This window comes from Cinclus cinclus, chromosome 1, assembly GCF_963662255.1.
Source record: "Cinclus cinclus chromosome 1, bCinCin1.1, whole genome shotgun sequence".
NCBI lineage: Eukaryota > Metazoa > Chordata > Aves > Passeriformes > Cinclidae > Cinclus > Cinclus cinclus.
This window is the reverse complement of record NC_085046.1, coordinates 140,959,002-140,975,827: the sequence shown is the minus strand read 5'-3', so window position 1 is coordinate 140,975,827 and position 16,826 is coordinate 140,959,002. Positions and strand designations below refer to the sequence as shown.

Below are 16,826 nucleotides of genomic sequence, written 5' to 3'. Positions count from 1 at the left end.
TTTTGAGAGGAGACATGAATTTGTTTGATGGCTTACAGTACACCACAGATGATGGTCTCTCAGCATGTTTTCTATATAATGCTGTTATCTTTGTCCATAGTAGGAAAGAAGGAGACTTGAGGAGCCTTGTGGCTTCTCAAAGGGTAGTTAAAAAAAAACAAAAAAACCAAACAGGAATATAAATTGAAACTGAATGTGGAAATGTTCTGTAACCAGATAAGAAGTAAAAGGCTACCTCTGTTTCAACTAAAACAGAACTGGTAAACTATGAAATAGCTATCAGTCATTGTGTTATTAAAATAAATTCAATTCAGAACCATAGGACTATTGTTGAGATTTGTGTGGTTAACATGCATGAGTTGAGAAAATTTTCTCTCCTTCATACTGATACATTTTTGAATTTTGTTCAATTTAAAATCTGTTTTTCTGTAGAAGTGTTGGGCCAAGTCTGTACATGAAAGTATATTCAGTGGAGAAGTCTTGATTACCTTGAGACATTCGACCAGACTACACACCTCTAACAAAGCATGGATAAAATCTAAAAATACCAAGAAAATCTAGAATTTGAATGAGTTATGGCATACCTAATTCTCTCAAAAACAGCTGTGAATTAAGATCCACACCCACAAGTAATAAACTTCAAGAAATGAAATCTTGTGAAAATGTCACATTAATCTACCCATGCCGTAAATGTCTACTCACCCACTACTTACTAAGATGATTAGTAAGGAAATCACAAGTTAAACTTTATTTATCTGAAGAAAAATAGGAAAGAGGTTGCAAGGTTGATTTAACTCAGAAGATATTATTGTCACTTGACATTTACATGCAATGTATAATTCTATTCCCACTTACAGTCTGGGGAAAGCCTGTTAAAATTACTTCCCTAATGTGTGAACACTTCTTTGAATTGTTCATCTGCCATTTTCTCCTTAAGCCAGCTGGCTCCTTTTGTTAAGTCTTTTTTAATAGGAAAGTTCATGATACATAATTTAGTGAGCAGTTTGCGATTGTCACCTTCTATTTAGTTCTACTGCACATGCATATTTCAGAGCACTCTATAGTATCTGTTGATAGTGTCAAAAAGGCAAAAGGTTCACACACACATATGCTTAACAGCTCTAGCATGGGACTAACTGGAATGACCACATCTATCTTCTCATTTTTATCCACCTGGACCAGTCCTCCTCCCATTTATATGCCAGAGTACTCTTCCCCTTTGTAAAAGCTAACACCTGTGTGGCAACTACAGAGTTTGCATACATTGAAACACTATTAGGAAGGCATTCAAATACCTTTTTTCATCTAGAGACTGATCAGCATATTCTCCTGCTTAAACCTGTCGCTCTGGCTTTCTTATTTCTTACTTTTCCTTGTCCTTCATTGCACATTTCTTTACCACTTACTCCTCTCCCCTTCTATTCCTTCCCGTCCATCCATCCATCCATCCATCCATCCATCCATCCATCCATCCATCCATCCATCCATCCATCCATCCATCCATCCTCTCAGTTCCCCCATTCCCACTTTTTTTTTCTAGAGCACTTGCTAGCCAACTTTTTGATTCTTTCTCTATGGGCAAGTGCTATCTTCCCAGTGATCACAATCTTTGTGGGTTGCCTTTCACATTCTCCCATCCTTTTATGCAATAGCAGTTCTAACAGACTCACAGCTGTCTTCTTTTATTGGCATAAAGGTCCATTAGCAAGAAAAAAAATCCCAAACTGAAACAACAATAACAAAAAGGGCATAAGCTCCCCAGTCATTAGTAGCAACTGCTGTGTACTGCACAGTTGGGGAACTAACCTAACACAAACACTGCCTGGGGCTGGCTGGGCAGCATGACTGACAGCAGTTACTTGGTTACTCTATGACCTATACAAAAGGTTGTACTGTGTGATGCTCATCAGTAATGTCAGACCCTTGTTCAATGCCTAAGAGGGATTGCTCAGATTTTTAGGTTTTTTTAAGAAGGGGTTAACTGTATGCTGACAATTTGGCACATGCATCCCTCTCTTTAATGGCACATAACATATAATTCAGGCAAGGACTCTAAACAAGCATGACACTAAATCCTGCTAATGCCATTGTCCTTCAATAAGCTCTCTCTGTATTCCAAAGAAAGAGAAACACAAATTACTCATGCCTGAAAAGTGGGACTTAGACCAAGACTGACTAAAGCAGCTCAGCTTGTGAAGTTAAAGATGCTAAAGGTGACTTGTTCATGATCTACCACTATCATCTTGAAGATTTCTGAACATATTTGTCTCTTTGATTATCAGATAGAAATGTAAGATCCAGTGCCTGAAAACTGAAACACAAAAGAAAACACAAGGTTGAACTGTCAGAGACAGGATGGATTCTTCAGTTGACCTCTTGCTGAACTGGGGGTTTCACTGTAAGTTTTCCTTCTGTAAGCAGTTCTAGTAGCACATTTTCTGAATCAGTGTAAAATTTTCTCTCTTCACATAGTATTATCCCATTAATAACCACCAGACTACCCTCCAGTAGACATGGTTGTGGGTCTATTCAAAACTTTATCTAAGTTCAAATCTTCATTAGTACCCTGTGTTCATTTTAGTGGTTCAAACCATTTCATATCACCTGTAATTGTGGGATCACACCTACAGTTGTGATACTTCCTATCTGTCAATTCACTAAAAGGCAAGGATGGTATCTTTGCTGGTCTGTTGTCTTCTGCTGCTTTTAATTTCCCTTGTACACATTTTTTTCCTTGCTACCTATCTCCTACTATTTCCAATCACCTACCACCATTACAGACAATTCACATTATTTTTAGACTCTTGTAACATTAATTTTTCCAGACATAAATGACATAAGCAAATCCAGAAGTGAATGTCTACACAGGAGTTTGAGCTATTCATACATTCTCACAAAACATTCCTGATACCTTTTTTAATAGAAGGCAAACTCATGTTTTGTTAACTCCAGTAACTTCCTCAAGGCTACAGTGTGATGCCAGTTTGAAAGCACAGTTAGTCCTAGCCTTGAGGACTCAGAAAAATTAGACTCAAGAGCACCTCAGTTATTTTATCTCATTCATATAATAGTATTATGTGTTCCCTGTTCTTCTTCAGAGAAAATGGCAAACAAAATGAGAAGGGAAACAAAATAATTTATTAAAATAATAATTCAAAATATTTCAAAGCTCCAATTCAGATGGATGGCATTTTTCATAGGTTTCAATGTCAGTAAGGAACACAAAAGTCTTACACGCAATTCTAACTGAAAAAACAAACATTCCCCTTTAAATTCCTGGAATTCATTCAGTACACATTACAATCTTCATTCTTTGGAACATCAGTGTGCTATATAACATTGGTGTAAATTTCACAAAACAAGTCATAAAAACTGGATTTGAGTCAGAGGGTTATTTTTTTAACTGCAAGTATTAAAAACCTCTAGTAATTAATTCTATGTTCATTTACATAAAAAGCTATCTGAGTATAAAAAAAAAACAAGGTAAAAACTAGTAACAAGTTCTTGAATTCTTGAAGAGACAAACAAAGAGACAGGAAAAGAAAAGAAAAATTTGAAAAGTCTCCTGTGTCTATTTGTAGGGATCTGGATGAAGTTTCAGAATGATCACATCTACATAAGGGCATCTTTCACATTTTGACCAAACACTGAGAACATGTCAGCACGACACTTACTTTTTATCCAGATAAATCTTTTCCTAGTGGAAAGACTCAAGAAAATAAATACAATTGCTTTACAGTCTTAATCTTTCTGAATGCTGCCAACACCAGGTTTTTTTCTACTTTTCTGGGTTCCTCCTCCTTCCCTCATTTTTTATGCACACAATTAGATCACTGAAAGCTAAATTCCAATCTACTCAAATTGATAAAAATTTCAAAGGGTTCTTCAAAGCCCACACTGTTTTCTATATATACTGTGTGGCTCTACATTTAAGCAGGAGTTAATAGTATTTTCTTACTGCCACATTTCTGTAGCAGAAATATGATGATAAGAAAATGACAGATTTATATACTACAGAGAATATTTTCATACAGTAAATTACTCAGATAGAATATTCCTCTTTGGCTTTTGCTCAAAAAGGTTGATTTATCTTCGTGCTGAAGAGCCCACACAAGACCTCTGCAGTACTTCATAGTAGTTCTAAGCTGGAACAGACCATCAGCATCATCCTGTTCTGATCTCATGCATAGCAGAGGCCAAAGAACCTCACCCAGCAATTTCCAGCCTGTAACTCACAGCTGTAAGCTCACTCATTCTCTAAGGTTAACATCACTAGTGCACAGAGGGTCTCCAAAAGGGTCTGTACGGCATTTAAATCCTACTTATGATCTACTCTGAAGACTACTGAGATTTTATGAGGTCTAGGACAGAGAAATTTATAGTAACTATGGGTACATGAGGTAACCCACCAGGTGACTGCAAATCTCTCTGACTCACAATGACCTTTGTGGGAGAAAACTACCCACTGCCTTAGAGAAATACCTAAGAAAATTGAATAAGTATTCACACATGCATATGCATGTATTTGACATCAGACACTATGTAAATACCACCTACCAAAATCTGTGAAATAAACTGTGGGGTTTTCATCTGAGTACTTGAAAATTTTCTGACAAAACCCCTACACAGCTCTGACCTTCTGCTCAGGTGGGTACTGTCAGTACATCTCCATGAAAACACATTAAGGACAGTTATTCAGCCAGCTAAGCTTTAAATCAAGTATTTCACTCTGAATGATACTCTCTAGATCAACCACAACATAGCAGCTTCATGCAAGAATAAATATATAAAATGCAATGATCTGTATTGATCTGATAATACAAATACTCTTTCAAATACTCATTTTAATCCTCCATTTATATTTTATTGTCACTAAATGTAAGAGTACAGTGATAAGGCACCCACACCTCTAGATCCATTCTAGGAGTGAGCTCCAGAGTGCCACAGCACGTGAAGCAAAAAGGAAAGCCTCTGCTGCCACCTAAAGGTTTTCTGTCCTTCAAACTGCTGAAGTTACGCACCTAGTTTAACCAGCACCCAAACTGAAAAAGAGCTATCAGAATAAAAGCATGCTGCTTCAGACAATAATAGAGCAGCCTAACGTAGCTGCTTTCTCTTAATGCACTTTGTTCTTCTTGCAGTCAAAATTACAGCTAGGAAATAGTAACAACACTACATATTTGTTTCTTCCCACTTTGCAAGATTACAGACTACAGTCAGAGTGGTTTTGGATAAATATAAAAGAACAAAAATTTTTCATTACAAGTCATATTTTTCCAGATTTTGAAACAAGGCACGCTTCCAAATTCTCCTTTTTTGGACCACTTCTTTGAAGAACAGCTTCCAGAATCAAACAAGTGTGTTCCAGCAATGGGCTCATCAGTGCTGGATACAAATATTATAAGTAAAGAGAGATAGAAAAAAAAAATCCAATTCTCTCTTCTCAATTTTTTTATATTAACTGCAGAGCATAGTGCAAAATTATGTAACTTTCTTTTCAGAAAAGCATTTCACAAGAACTCAACCAGTCCTTCTTGTTTCAAAGAATGAAATTACTTGAAGAAGAAATACTCCAAGTGTAGCACCATGTACTTACGTACTTCAAGAAAATGTATCTTTATCATTGAAAGGTTAAATACCTGCAAAATAATACAAGAAGCACAACACAATAGAAGCACTAGTTAAGATTAAAAGCACATCTTTCCTAAAATGATTGATCTTAAGCGAGGGATTTGAAGGAAAGCAAAATTAATATTTTTGAGAAAGGGCATCTGGAACATTCTACTTCCCATACCACAAAATACAAGCTTACTTTGGACAACAGGAAAAGAACTTCCCCCAAGAAAGATGTAATTTTGGTGCCTACACTACGTTTGTGCATGGATAAATGTGTAGCAACACTCGTGTAGCAACAAAGCAGATCAGTGAACAAACAGTTTCTGGCAGAGAAAAACCTTGGGTTAGAATAAAACTTCCTCTGCGAACAGCATGGTATCATGAGGCAATTCTTACAGCTTCACAGGAAGCATCTAGCAGAGTCTAACACAGAAGGATGAATTTCATGCATCATTGGCCTCTCTTCATTTTCTACAGTATCTCCTCATAACTAGAAAGCATTTTTGTATAGCAAGCGTCGCTGAAAAGCCATTTATCTCCAGGATGGACTCTGACATTCTACACTTACATTCTCTAACAAGACAACAGAAAATCCACACTTAGGTTCTCCAATAAGAAAAAACCTGTATTCCTACAGTGTACATAAAACTATTTGCTACTTTCTTCTCATGAGAACCTTCACAGATATATGGATCTAAGTGTGAAAACCAAGGTCTGATTTCTCATTAACAGTCCCTGCAACACAGACCACAGCTTTGACCATTATGAGGCCACTGTGATGTGGAGACTTGACCAAACCACTGCTCGTATGTGACAGAACGCAGGATGTGCAAGAAGACATTTTGACATGGCTTATCTTGCCTGGACAAGAACAGGACAGCAAGTCAAAGTTTATCCTGCTTATTTTCTCAGTCAGAGGACCTTCACACTCACACCTCTTACTCAAGCAAGTCACAAAGAGTCATTCCAGCCTATTTGCTACAGCCCATTCTCAGGACAAGTACCTTAAGTTTGGATCATTTTATGAAGCACAATGATCTCTAGCACCATGGAAACTAAGATACCAAAAACATTTTAGAAGCACGGGTGGCAGCAGGTTGCTTTCTGGATCCCAAAACAAGTACATTGTAGTTGTTTAATGTGCAAGAACTTTGTCAATGTCAAGATTTGTGTTATAGTACAAAACTGCAGGAATCCTGCATTTGAATTTCCAAGGAAAAATAAGCTAGGAAAAAAAGAACAAAGAAAACAAATTAACCAAATCATCTGATATTCAAGCACAGCTAGAGAGTCCATTTTCATACTGGAGTTTACACCATTCCAAGTAGAAGTTTTAGGTCAAAGACAGAGAAATTTACATGGAAAGGACTCCTCTCTCATGGATGAACAAACTTAGAATGTTCAAGTGCGTCTGTTTTGGGCTGCTGCAATGGGTTTAGAAAGTCACAGCAGTGGATATTCCATATAAACTCATCCAACAGTCTATCAAAAGGCTGGCAATAACTGCACAAAAGGAGGCTAACCACCACGTCTATATGCTGCACACTTCTTCCCATGTCCACACCCCTCAGCAATGTCCAGAGCTGTTCTTGCTAAAACCATTCTAAGTGAGCAGTGAGATAAGTCAAAGTAATGTGGGTAATCTCCCAGGATTAAATCTGCATGGAAAGAAGATCCTGCATTACCAACTACTGTTTAATTAGTATTGAACAGGCATGATGACACAAGTGGATCTTAGTCAGCTGAAGATGACAAAGCAGTCAGAAAAGGAGGATGTTGCATATATGAAATGCAGTGCAGCACACATAAGAAATGCACAGACACAGCCCTGGGACAAGGGGAACAGACAAATGGGGTAAGCAGACAGAACTGAGGTAAACTCTGCTGGCAGAAGGAGCAGGTTATGCAATGAGCAAACAAGAAAGGATTGAGCTGTAACTCTAACTTAATCTGAGGAACATGATAAAGAAATGTATCACTAACATTTACCCCTGCGCCTGTTCTGTACACAGCGGTGAGCAGAAAAACCCTTCAAAGGATGGTAAGGAAACAACAGGAATTCCCAAGCACATCCTGACAGTACTACAGGAAGATCACTGCTATGCAATACAGATGGCAAACAGCCATGGGCAGCAGCAGACCATGACATTTTCAGTAAATTTTTGAAGAAAAGGTAGCTCTTTTTTCCTTAAGATTAGTATTCACCTCTAGTAACTGCTTCCCAAAACCAGCTATTCCACACTTCATGGCCTTTATACTTCACACTGGGAAAGTGATGTGTGGTTGGAAGTATGTCCCAGACATCAAGGAATCATCTTGCTTTCTATTAGAAAACCCATTCAGCTAATTAGACAAAACACTAACTGTTCGTTCTTCAAAATGCTCTTCAAACGTTTTATGCTAAGAAATTCTTATCTTGTCTGTAGTTAGTATACTCTCCAGACCTCCCAATTATTTCCCATTTGTACTGGACAATCCTCCCAGCTTGGACTCCAGCCCAGACAAAAGTAACACCCCATCAAAAGGGCAGCTGTTGGTCTGGAAGCCTGGAGATGACCATAAGTTAGATTTCTTCATTCCAATACCCACAGCTCTCTATACTTTACAATCCCACAGTCTTGAGAAAGTTCTGCTGAAGAGTCACCTAAACTACCATCCTCATCAAACTGACCAAACCTATATCCAAAAATTTTGAGCAAAGCTGGGAATGGAGGTCTGTCATGGATATGCTAGATTTGTCTTGGGCCAGCATATTCTTACCATAATCAGCACATCAGTCAGCATGGAATTGCAGGTTTCACTAATTCCAAAAACAGAATAAAATTTATCGTTCAAGTATTTGGCCTGTACGAACATCAGTGCTTTCTAACTCTACAGAACTACTCCAAGTAGGTAAGTAAAGACAGCTCAGCAACCAAGAGAAGTGAAATTAGCAGTACAAACAGATGTTCCTCTGTGTGCAGAGGTGTCAACACAGGGCTTAAAGTTCAATACTCGGAGCATTACAATTCAGAGATGTTGCCAAACAAGTTACTTGTGACAAGTGACTTAATGACAAGTGACTCTTTCTGCAATCACACGACTAAAGCTCTAAAACAGAAAAAGGCAGGATTTAGAAAGATGCAAATTATGGTAGAACTGAAATGATTTTAATTGCATTATAACTGATTTTGAGCAGTGTCATCTTCAAATTCTTAAATCTATTACGTCTCCAATCCAGCAAAGGATATACATGTTGTTTAGCTTTGAAACAATGAGACCCTTGGAAGGTTGGTGAACCACTCATGAATATCAGTGTGTCCTTTCCTTCAGTATTTTACTAGGCTTGGCCACAGAATGTCCAAGAGTATTTTGAGCATAGGCAGGATATAATGGAACCAAGTGTGCACAGTCTGGTTTTCTGCTTACGTCATTTATTTATATAGTTGCTTTTCAAAATGCTTCTATACAACAACAGTGTTCTTTAGAGAAAAATGAAAACATTAAACAATGTCAGTATCTAAAAGATAATCAGCAGAAAGACTGAGAAGGAAAAAAATATTTACCTTTCTTTTTCACTCATTAAATAAAATGAGCTTTTAAATTGGCTGTTTCCCTTCCCTATTCAGTTTGCTGAAACTAATTTTTACCTCTGATACAGATCCTTAACCCCTTCCAGGATCTTTTAAAATTCTGTCTCTTTGCCAGCACCAAATGTGGTAATAATACCAATGTTCAACACTAAAGTCAGCAGGTTCTCAATTGACAGGGAGATATTAATCAACAATTTACTTTCATGGAAATCAACAAAATCCCTTAAAACAAAATATTTTCATGATCAGATACATTAAAATTATCCTGCACACAGCTATTATTGATAATAGCCTTATAAACAGCCTTATTTTTGTAGATATTATACAAACTCATAAATGAGCAATGCCTGACCCAAATATTGAACACGAGTAATTTATTTTCATAAATCTATATAGAACAAAATAAACATTTAATAAATACATTTAACAGTAAATGTTTTCAGGATTTTGTTTGTGAAGAACAAGAATTAGAAGAGGAAAAATCACTCACTGAATTAACTGCTATCTTTTCAGCTATCTTAAGAAGTGAATGTAATTTTTGTCATGTACGTGCTATGAAAAATGTTGTTACTATTCACAAAAAACAGCATTGTCCATTAATAAAGACTAAAGGAACAAAATACACACACAGAAAGTGCTCGTAAACTAAAATAAATAGTTGCAACAGAATTCCTGGCTTCCACAAAGCCTGGCAATGAAACCTGCAGAAGCTGGACAGTCAGATGTTGCAGAGTAAATTAAAGCAAACTGCAAATGAGACAGGGAGAAGAACAAAAATATATTATCTAACTCTGTCTCAAAATTAAATTAGTATTTTACCTCAGAACATGAAGGGAAGGTAGGATAGATGAGCAACAGCTCTAGAAACAGAAATTGCCACATGTGAGCTGCAGGTAAGAGCTGAACAGTCAAGTCCAGCAGATCAGATGATGCTAATTCTAAAAGACTGAGGGTTTACAAAGTATGTCATGCCACAGAAACCCAGTATCTTTCCTGATGGCATTCTGTAAGGAGCACAAGAACTTGAAGTCAAGCAGAGTAGTCATGACAATGAAAACTAAACCTTTCAAAAGTGACCTTCACTATTTGTTCATTCCATATAAATACATCTGCAAGGAAAGGTGTAAGAGTGAAGAAGACAACTGGTATAGGTAAAAATGTAATTTGTGAACACCGGACAAAAGAACCATGACCTACAAATCCCAAAAATCTGGAATACCTCCTCTGTAGTGCAATGGGATAGAGTATGACAATAGATCATGCTTGATAATTCTATAATCATGACTCAACAGGAAAGTTGCCTCTGCTAGAATAAAATGTGTTATGGTCTAGATGGGAGCTGTTTTCCAGTCACGCGACGTAACTTAACTGTAACCAGGTATTTCATCAAGAGTAATCTCCTCCTGTCAGGATAGAATGCTAAAAAGGGTCTTTTTGGTTACTGAGTTAAATGAACAAAATAATTTCAAGCTTTTAATTAAAGATCCATGTGTCAGAAGCAGGTAAATGAGGAAGAGACATTTCCTAGGAGTACAAGGCACAGACTTGCAGCTGCAGAGATGCACAGTTGAGCTTAAGTTGCCTTCTACCCTTCCTGATAGGAATGCAACACGGGCTGCTAAGGAAAAGTGAAATCAATAAAAATTTTTAATATTTGTATAAATAATTAATTTCTGTGATCTTGGGGATGAAAGAATTTAATATATTCAATGTATTTCCATGCATTGCTTATGACAAAGTAGGACAGATGGTGACTGCTAAAGCAGAGGGGAAATGGAACTGGTTACACAAGTTTTATGTCAAAGGGAATCCCCAGGTGACTGTTCAGACAAGCTTTCCATTTCCTCTTCCTGCTAGAAATGACATGTCAATTGTCTCTGACAGCAGCATGGATAAAAAGGTGAAAGGAGAGAGAACTATCACACTAGACAATGACAAAAATATTAATCTTGATTGTACATAATCCTTGGCTTAGTTGAGTGCAAGATTTATAGTGAACAGCAGAGCTTTTCTTTCAGAAGATTCTTGTTCTCCTCTCTCCTCTCTTTAATAAAACTATCAGGGGTTTGGAGCTTTAAAGTTTTTATTTTTCCCTAGTGACAACATTATCACAGATCTAAGATAAGGAAATGGGCCAGCTAATGTTTGTCTTTTGAAAAGTAGCTTTGCAGTGCTCCTTTTATTGTGAAATAGCAATTACAAGACTGTCAGCAGTAATTAGAGATTTAAAGTATACCACTTTGCAAATGTCCAAACTGAAGCACCCTAAAAAAAGGCCTGATTTTCAGGAGAGGCAGCATTTAAAAAAACTGCATCCCCTAAGTTGTCTCAAGCTTTGTATTCAAAATCTTTAGTATTATTTTAATACATTTTGCCCCGAATGTCAAATAAAACACACACAAAGAAGCAGTATGAGAATGAAAACTCATTTTATTCACCCTCTTAAGGGGCCTTCTCCATCTCATTCAGCAATGTTAAAGTCTCTACAAAGCTGTAGGGTAACAATCACTGGAACATAATTAGTCTTGGGTGTCACAAGAGAAGAGATAATGTTTGCCAGGTATTTACGTTTTCACTGAATTTATCATCTAAATGAAATCTTTCATTTTAGTGAAATGATTGTAATGAAAACACCCTGGCCAAGCCAGAAGAGCTATAATAAAGATTAATATTAACAGCAACTAAGTTAAAATACATAGGTCTGGGACTCATCTGTTAGATTCAGGACAAAACACAAGACAGAATATACTTACTGAAACTTTCCACAAGGTCAAGGGCAACCTGAGTAGCCACATCCATTCCAGAGTTGATGTAGGACTGGCAGTTTTTCAAAGAAGAAAGAGCAGAATCAATTGCAGTGAACAAGATTCTTGGACCACCTGACATCTTGAAATTGTTACTCTAGAAATAACAGGGAAAACATATTAAAAGCAGTTTGCACACAAAGAATTTGGGAGAGAAAACAAGTTCTAATAGATAGCTAAACATAAAGCTGTGTCAACAGAATCACTGAAGCATTAGGGAGCAGGGATGAAAACTTAGCTCCCAAGACGTCAGTAAATTCAGCGAAAGTGCAATTCATCACAGGTTTTCAATTCACTTCCTATTCAGTATTAACAAAACTACACCATTAAAAGCAACTGGCAACTTTCCTCTGCTCATTCCTACCTCTAAACACAGTGAAGTTCAAACTCCACAATTATGTCTGCCTGAAAACTACTGCTCTATTTCAGATCCAAAAGAAGATCCGAAAAAGTACACAAGCGCAAAAGCTTGTCTGGGTTATCTAGGTATATAATCAATTAGGCTAGGAAGAAATACCATTTCTCACATTCAATTTAGTTTCACCAGCAGTTGACCCTTGGAAAAAATAATCTAACAAAGGGCCACTCTACTAAGAATTTAAGAGTAAACACCTAGCATCATTTTTAAATAAAAGCCCACCTTAAAAATGCTGCCTACTTCCACCAAAGATGCTACAAACTTTTGGTACCCATGTTCCATTAGCACAAAATAAAGTCACACAGGTACCATTGTTTGTCCTTCTTACCACCCTCTGGCTCTGCAACACACACCCACTGCCTACACCTTTGTGGGGATTAGCTGGTCTAGTATTAGTAGAACCTTCAAGTGTTTTTGCTTGTGCTGTGCCTATCTGCACTCACATCCATTTGTTTATTCTCAAAAATCCCCAATTCCTGCTCTTCCTTCTTCATGCTTTGCCATAACCCACTGAAACATGAACCCAGTGTGCAGAATTTTATACTTCAAGTTGCATATTAGAAAAATTCTGCTTCAGCTTTAGATACACCAAAAAAAAAAATAGATATAGCAGAGCAGAACTCTGAGATAGACAGAAATACTGCATTAGTCCACATAAAGAATAACTACTATATTCAAGGACTATATTGAGATGCCATTGAGGGAGATAGAGAGCAGAATTCACAAACCAATTTGGGGTACACTAAAAGGGGCAGAGTTGTTCTATCAATAACAGCCTTTAACAGGCTATAATCCAACAGCAATCTGGAAAATTTCTATCTAAATAGAAAGTAGAATGCTTTTCCCAAGCTTTGTATACCTAAGGCTCTGTCTCTCTCTACTGCTTTCCCTGAGACTCCAGAACCACACCTTGTGCTCCCCCTAACCTGAACAACATTGCCACATTCCTCAAAAGTACCACACAGACTATGAGACTTGAATACCTGCTGTGTCCTAATGTTTATTTTCTATCATTTTCCTTTTTACCCGTTTATAAAATGTGCTTGGCTAGTCAATACTATCTTTTAGTACACCATCTTTAGGTCATGTGCTTCCAGCAACATTTTAACAGACGCTCAACTTCACCACAAATTGAACTTCTTAATTACATGCAAATTTGTCTAGAGGCAGCAGGCTTCAACTACAGCTCCTGTTATGTCAACTCGTGCTTTCCCTGACAGAAGACTGTGACTGCTGTCATTAGAGACCTTCAGAGGCTGTCAGACTGACAACAGAAGACGAGGGAAAAGTTCCTTATAGAACTCCCTGAAAATAAAGACAAAGGATGCTCTTGAAGATTTAATAACAAATTATTTCAGCTAGTATATATTTCACTTTTTTTAAGGCACTTGTTTGCCATCTTAGCAAGACTGTATAGAACCTCCAAAAGTACACTACTGAATAGTCACATAAAATCATGTTAACAGCTTTATCTTTCTAAGCCCATTTTGTGTATCAAAGTTAACAAAGAGAGCCTAATTCCCTACTTGAATTTGGTAAATCTCACTGAGAAAGCCTGCTGCTCTTTTGGAAATTTCAAAGATACACACTGTGAAAGCAGGAATCTGCAAAAAAAGAAAACAACAGTGAAAAGTTAAAAAGGCTCCTTCGTTCTCATGAGCAAACTACACAGGTGCAGACTTACTGGTTATGACATTAAATCATATTATTGCAGTGGTAGTTCATCTCAATCTATCTTTTGGAAGGAATTTCTTTTGGACGAATTTTCCTTTTTTTGTTTTTTAATAAAATACTATTTTTCTTAGAAACTGGTTACAATCCTGTAATGCCCGAGCCTGCTTGACAGGTTCAGGGGAAGGTAGTGGAATATACCCTGGGCAGTGCAGAGAAAAACAACTAAATTACCAGAAGACTCAATGCCAACTTTCACTTGCAAACTTTAGAACATTGAACTTGGCAAATTTTAAAACGTCCAGACAAAATAAGGTACTTCCCAAACTTTAGCTCAGCAAATTTTAACTTCTCCGGACACAAGACGACACTGGAATTTTGTGGTCCAGCTTACAACATATTTTGAGAGGAAGGTGTAAAACCACCAGAGAAAGAAAAAGAAAATGGAGAGAGAAAGGTAGGTGGTCACCACCCCAGAATCCAGCATTGTCTCAGGAGCTTCTAAGCCCCCCGTAGTGGAGTGTTTGGCACATGTATTCCTTTCCTTTTTATCTTCTGTGCTCTGCAACTTCAGGGGTAGCAGGCCCTGCTCCCCCACCACTTCCCAGCTGGCTCTTTTGAGCCAGTTCCTCAGGTCCCCTAGAGATACCAAGGCAAGGTTTCACTCTTGAACTTGTCAAGTGAATTCTTCAACTTCAGCTTGCAGCTGTCCGTTCTACCCTTCCAAAGTAGAGGCACATTCCTCTCTGGAATTGGTTTCACTGCATTGTTTCTAACACACTCTTTTCTGCCAGGAAGGTCTTCAATGGGTGCATCAAAGCACTTATCACTAACAAGCCCAAGCCCCCTCAATTCTGGAAAACACAACCAGCAAACTCCATGCTGAATGGGAGACTATCTAGGGTGTTGGGGGTTGGTTCTTTCCCTTTTCCCTCTGTGGAATTTTCCCCATTGTCATGCTAAGATACCTGTTGACTTGGTCCTGGTGGCAAGGGGGAGTGGAGAGAAGAGGGAAACCCCTCTATATCCAAACATCCAGAAGAAGAAACAATGAAAGGCTCTGGCGAAAGGCTCTGGCTCGGCCTATTTTCCCCCCCAAGTTTGGACGAGAAGGACGATCGCCGCCTCTGCTCCATCCCTGCCATCCAGCGCCGGGAGCCATCCTCACTGCTGTCAGACCCTGCCCTGCTGCCTTCTCACTGTAACCTGCCACCATCCAGCACTCTGCTGAGCATCGGGACCCACACCGTGAGCGGAGGGCTCTCTCTCTCCATCTCTCTCTCCCCCTGGGACAGCTCTGCCATCACCCCCAGCCCTCCTGCGGCTCTGCGGGACCCGCCCGCCCCCAGCACCGGGAACTGCAGCTCCGGGAAAAGGTGCCTGCAGCCAAAAAACACTGGGACTGAGTTACTGTTCTGTTTGTGGGTAATTTCATAGCTGCTGTTGTTCTTGTTTGTCTTGTTAGATATACTAATAAAGAACTATTATTCCTATCCCTGTATCTTTGCCTGAGAGCTCCCTTAATTTCAAAATCATAATAATCTGTAGGAAGGAAGAATCACATTTTTCAGTTCAAAGGGAGGCTTCTGCTTTCCTTAGCAAACACCTGTCTTTCAAACTAGGAGAGGGCATGTCTTTTTTCTTTCAACAAGTGATCAAATGGCCCAGACAGGATAAAGAACCAAAAAAACCTAGTTTCTATTCTGTTCCCTATTTTAAATATTTGAGGAATTGACCTAAACTTTTGTGACAAGGTTCTGTGACTTTCTGTGCTTCGATATCTGAGACTATGAAGCAGAGGTAAGATAAAAAAGTATTATTCGCTTCTGTACCAGCAGCTGTACAGGTGTAAGGCGCTCTCTGAGCACCAGAAGCACCGTTCAGCCCCAGGCACACTGGGTGATGAGCTGCCGCGGGGAAACCATCCCTCCCCGTAGGAGGGATGCAGTGGGGAGCAGTGCCGGCCGAGCCGGCAGCTCCGCGGTCCCAGGCCCTCCCGCCGCCTCCCGGGGGCAGGGCAGGGCAGGGCAGGCCGGGCAGCCCCACACGAAGGGACACGGCCCGCACCCGTCCCGCCGCCGCTCGGGAGCGCTGCCCTCGCCCGCGGAGAGGCCGGGGCCGGCTGGGACAGCCGCCCTCGCCGGCGGCCGCTGCTCACCTCGTCCCCGCAGCTTCAGAGTGCCGCTGTCCCGGGGCCGGCCCCACGCCGCTCTCCCGGCGGTAGAGGCAGGCGGGCGGGAGCGCCTGGCGCCGGGGAAGACGGAAGCGCCTCATCAGCCGGCGTCGTCATGTGATGGGAGGGCTCGGCCACGTCGTAGGGAACGCCGCCGCCTCCTCTCCATCCTTCCCTTCCTCCCCTCCATCCTTCTCTGCCCGCAGGCTCTGCTGGCGCAGGGCACCGGCGGGAGCCGCTGAGGGAGCGGGGCCGCCTGGCTGCAGACCGTGAGTTCGGCGGTGGCGGGGCGGGGCGGGGCGGGACGGGACGGGAGCGGGTTCGGAGCCCGTCCGGCCGCTGCCGGTGTGGGGCCCGCTGTGCCCGCTGTGGAGCAGAGCCTGCGGCGTCACTGCGCACCTGGGAGGGCTCCGGGCGCTCCTTCTGGGACAGAACTGTCTTGGGACAGCACACTGCTATCTTAAATTTATCGCAGTGCCTCACAGGGTGTTTGGTGAAAAGTCAAGCCTGGTCATAACTTCCCATGAATGTTTCGGAAGCACAGACGCTTATTTTTGGTGCTGAGCGCCGTA

The 16,826-nt window shown here is 39.9% G+C and overlaps 1 protein-coding gene across 1 annotated transcript in view; it reads right to left on the bottom strand.

Annotated features, from left to right (window-relative positions):
* The window catches only part of NSMCE2 (NSE2 (MMS21) homolog, SMC5-SMC6 complex SUMO ligase), a 126,085-nt gene extending 109,723 nt beyond the window's left edge, over positions 1-16,362 (bottom strand). The window contains exons 1-2 of the mRNA XM_062503978.1: positions 16,240-16,362; positions 11,942-12,089 (exon numbers count right to left, since the gene is read on the bottom strand). Of these exons, the coding sequence (XP_062359962.1) occupies positions 11,942-12,074 (133 nt within the window). The 5' untranslated portion in view covers positions 12,075-12,089; positions 16,240-16,362. The remainder of the gene's footprint in view (positions 1-11,941; positions 12,090-16,239) is intronic.
* Positions 16,363-16,826: the final 464 nt, after the last annotated feature.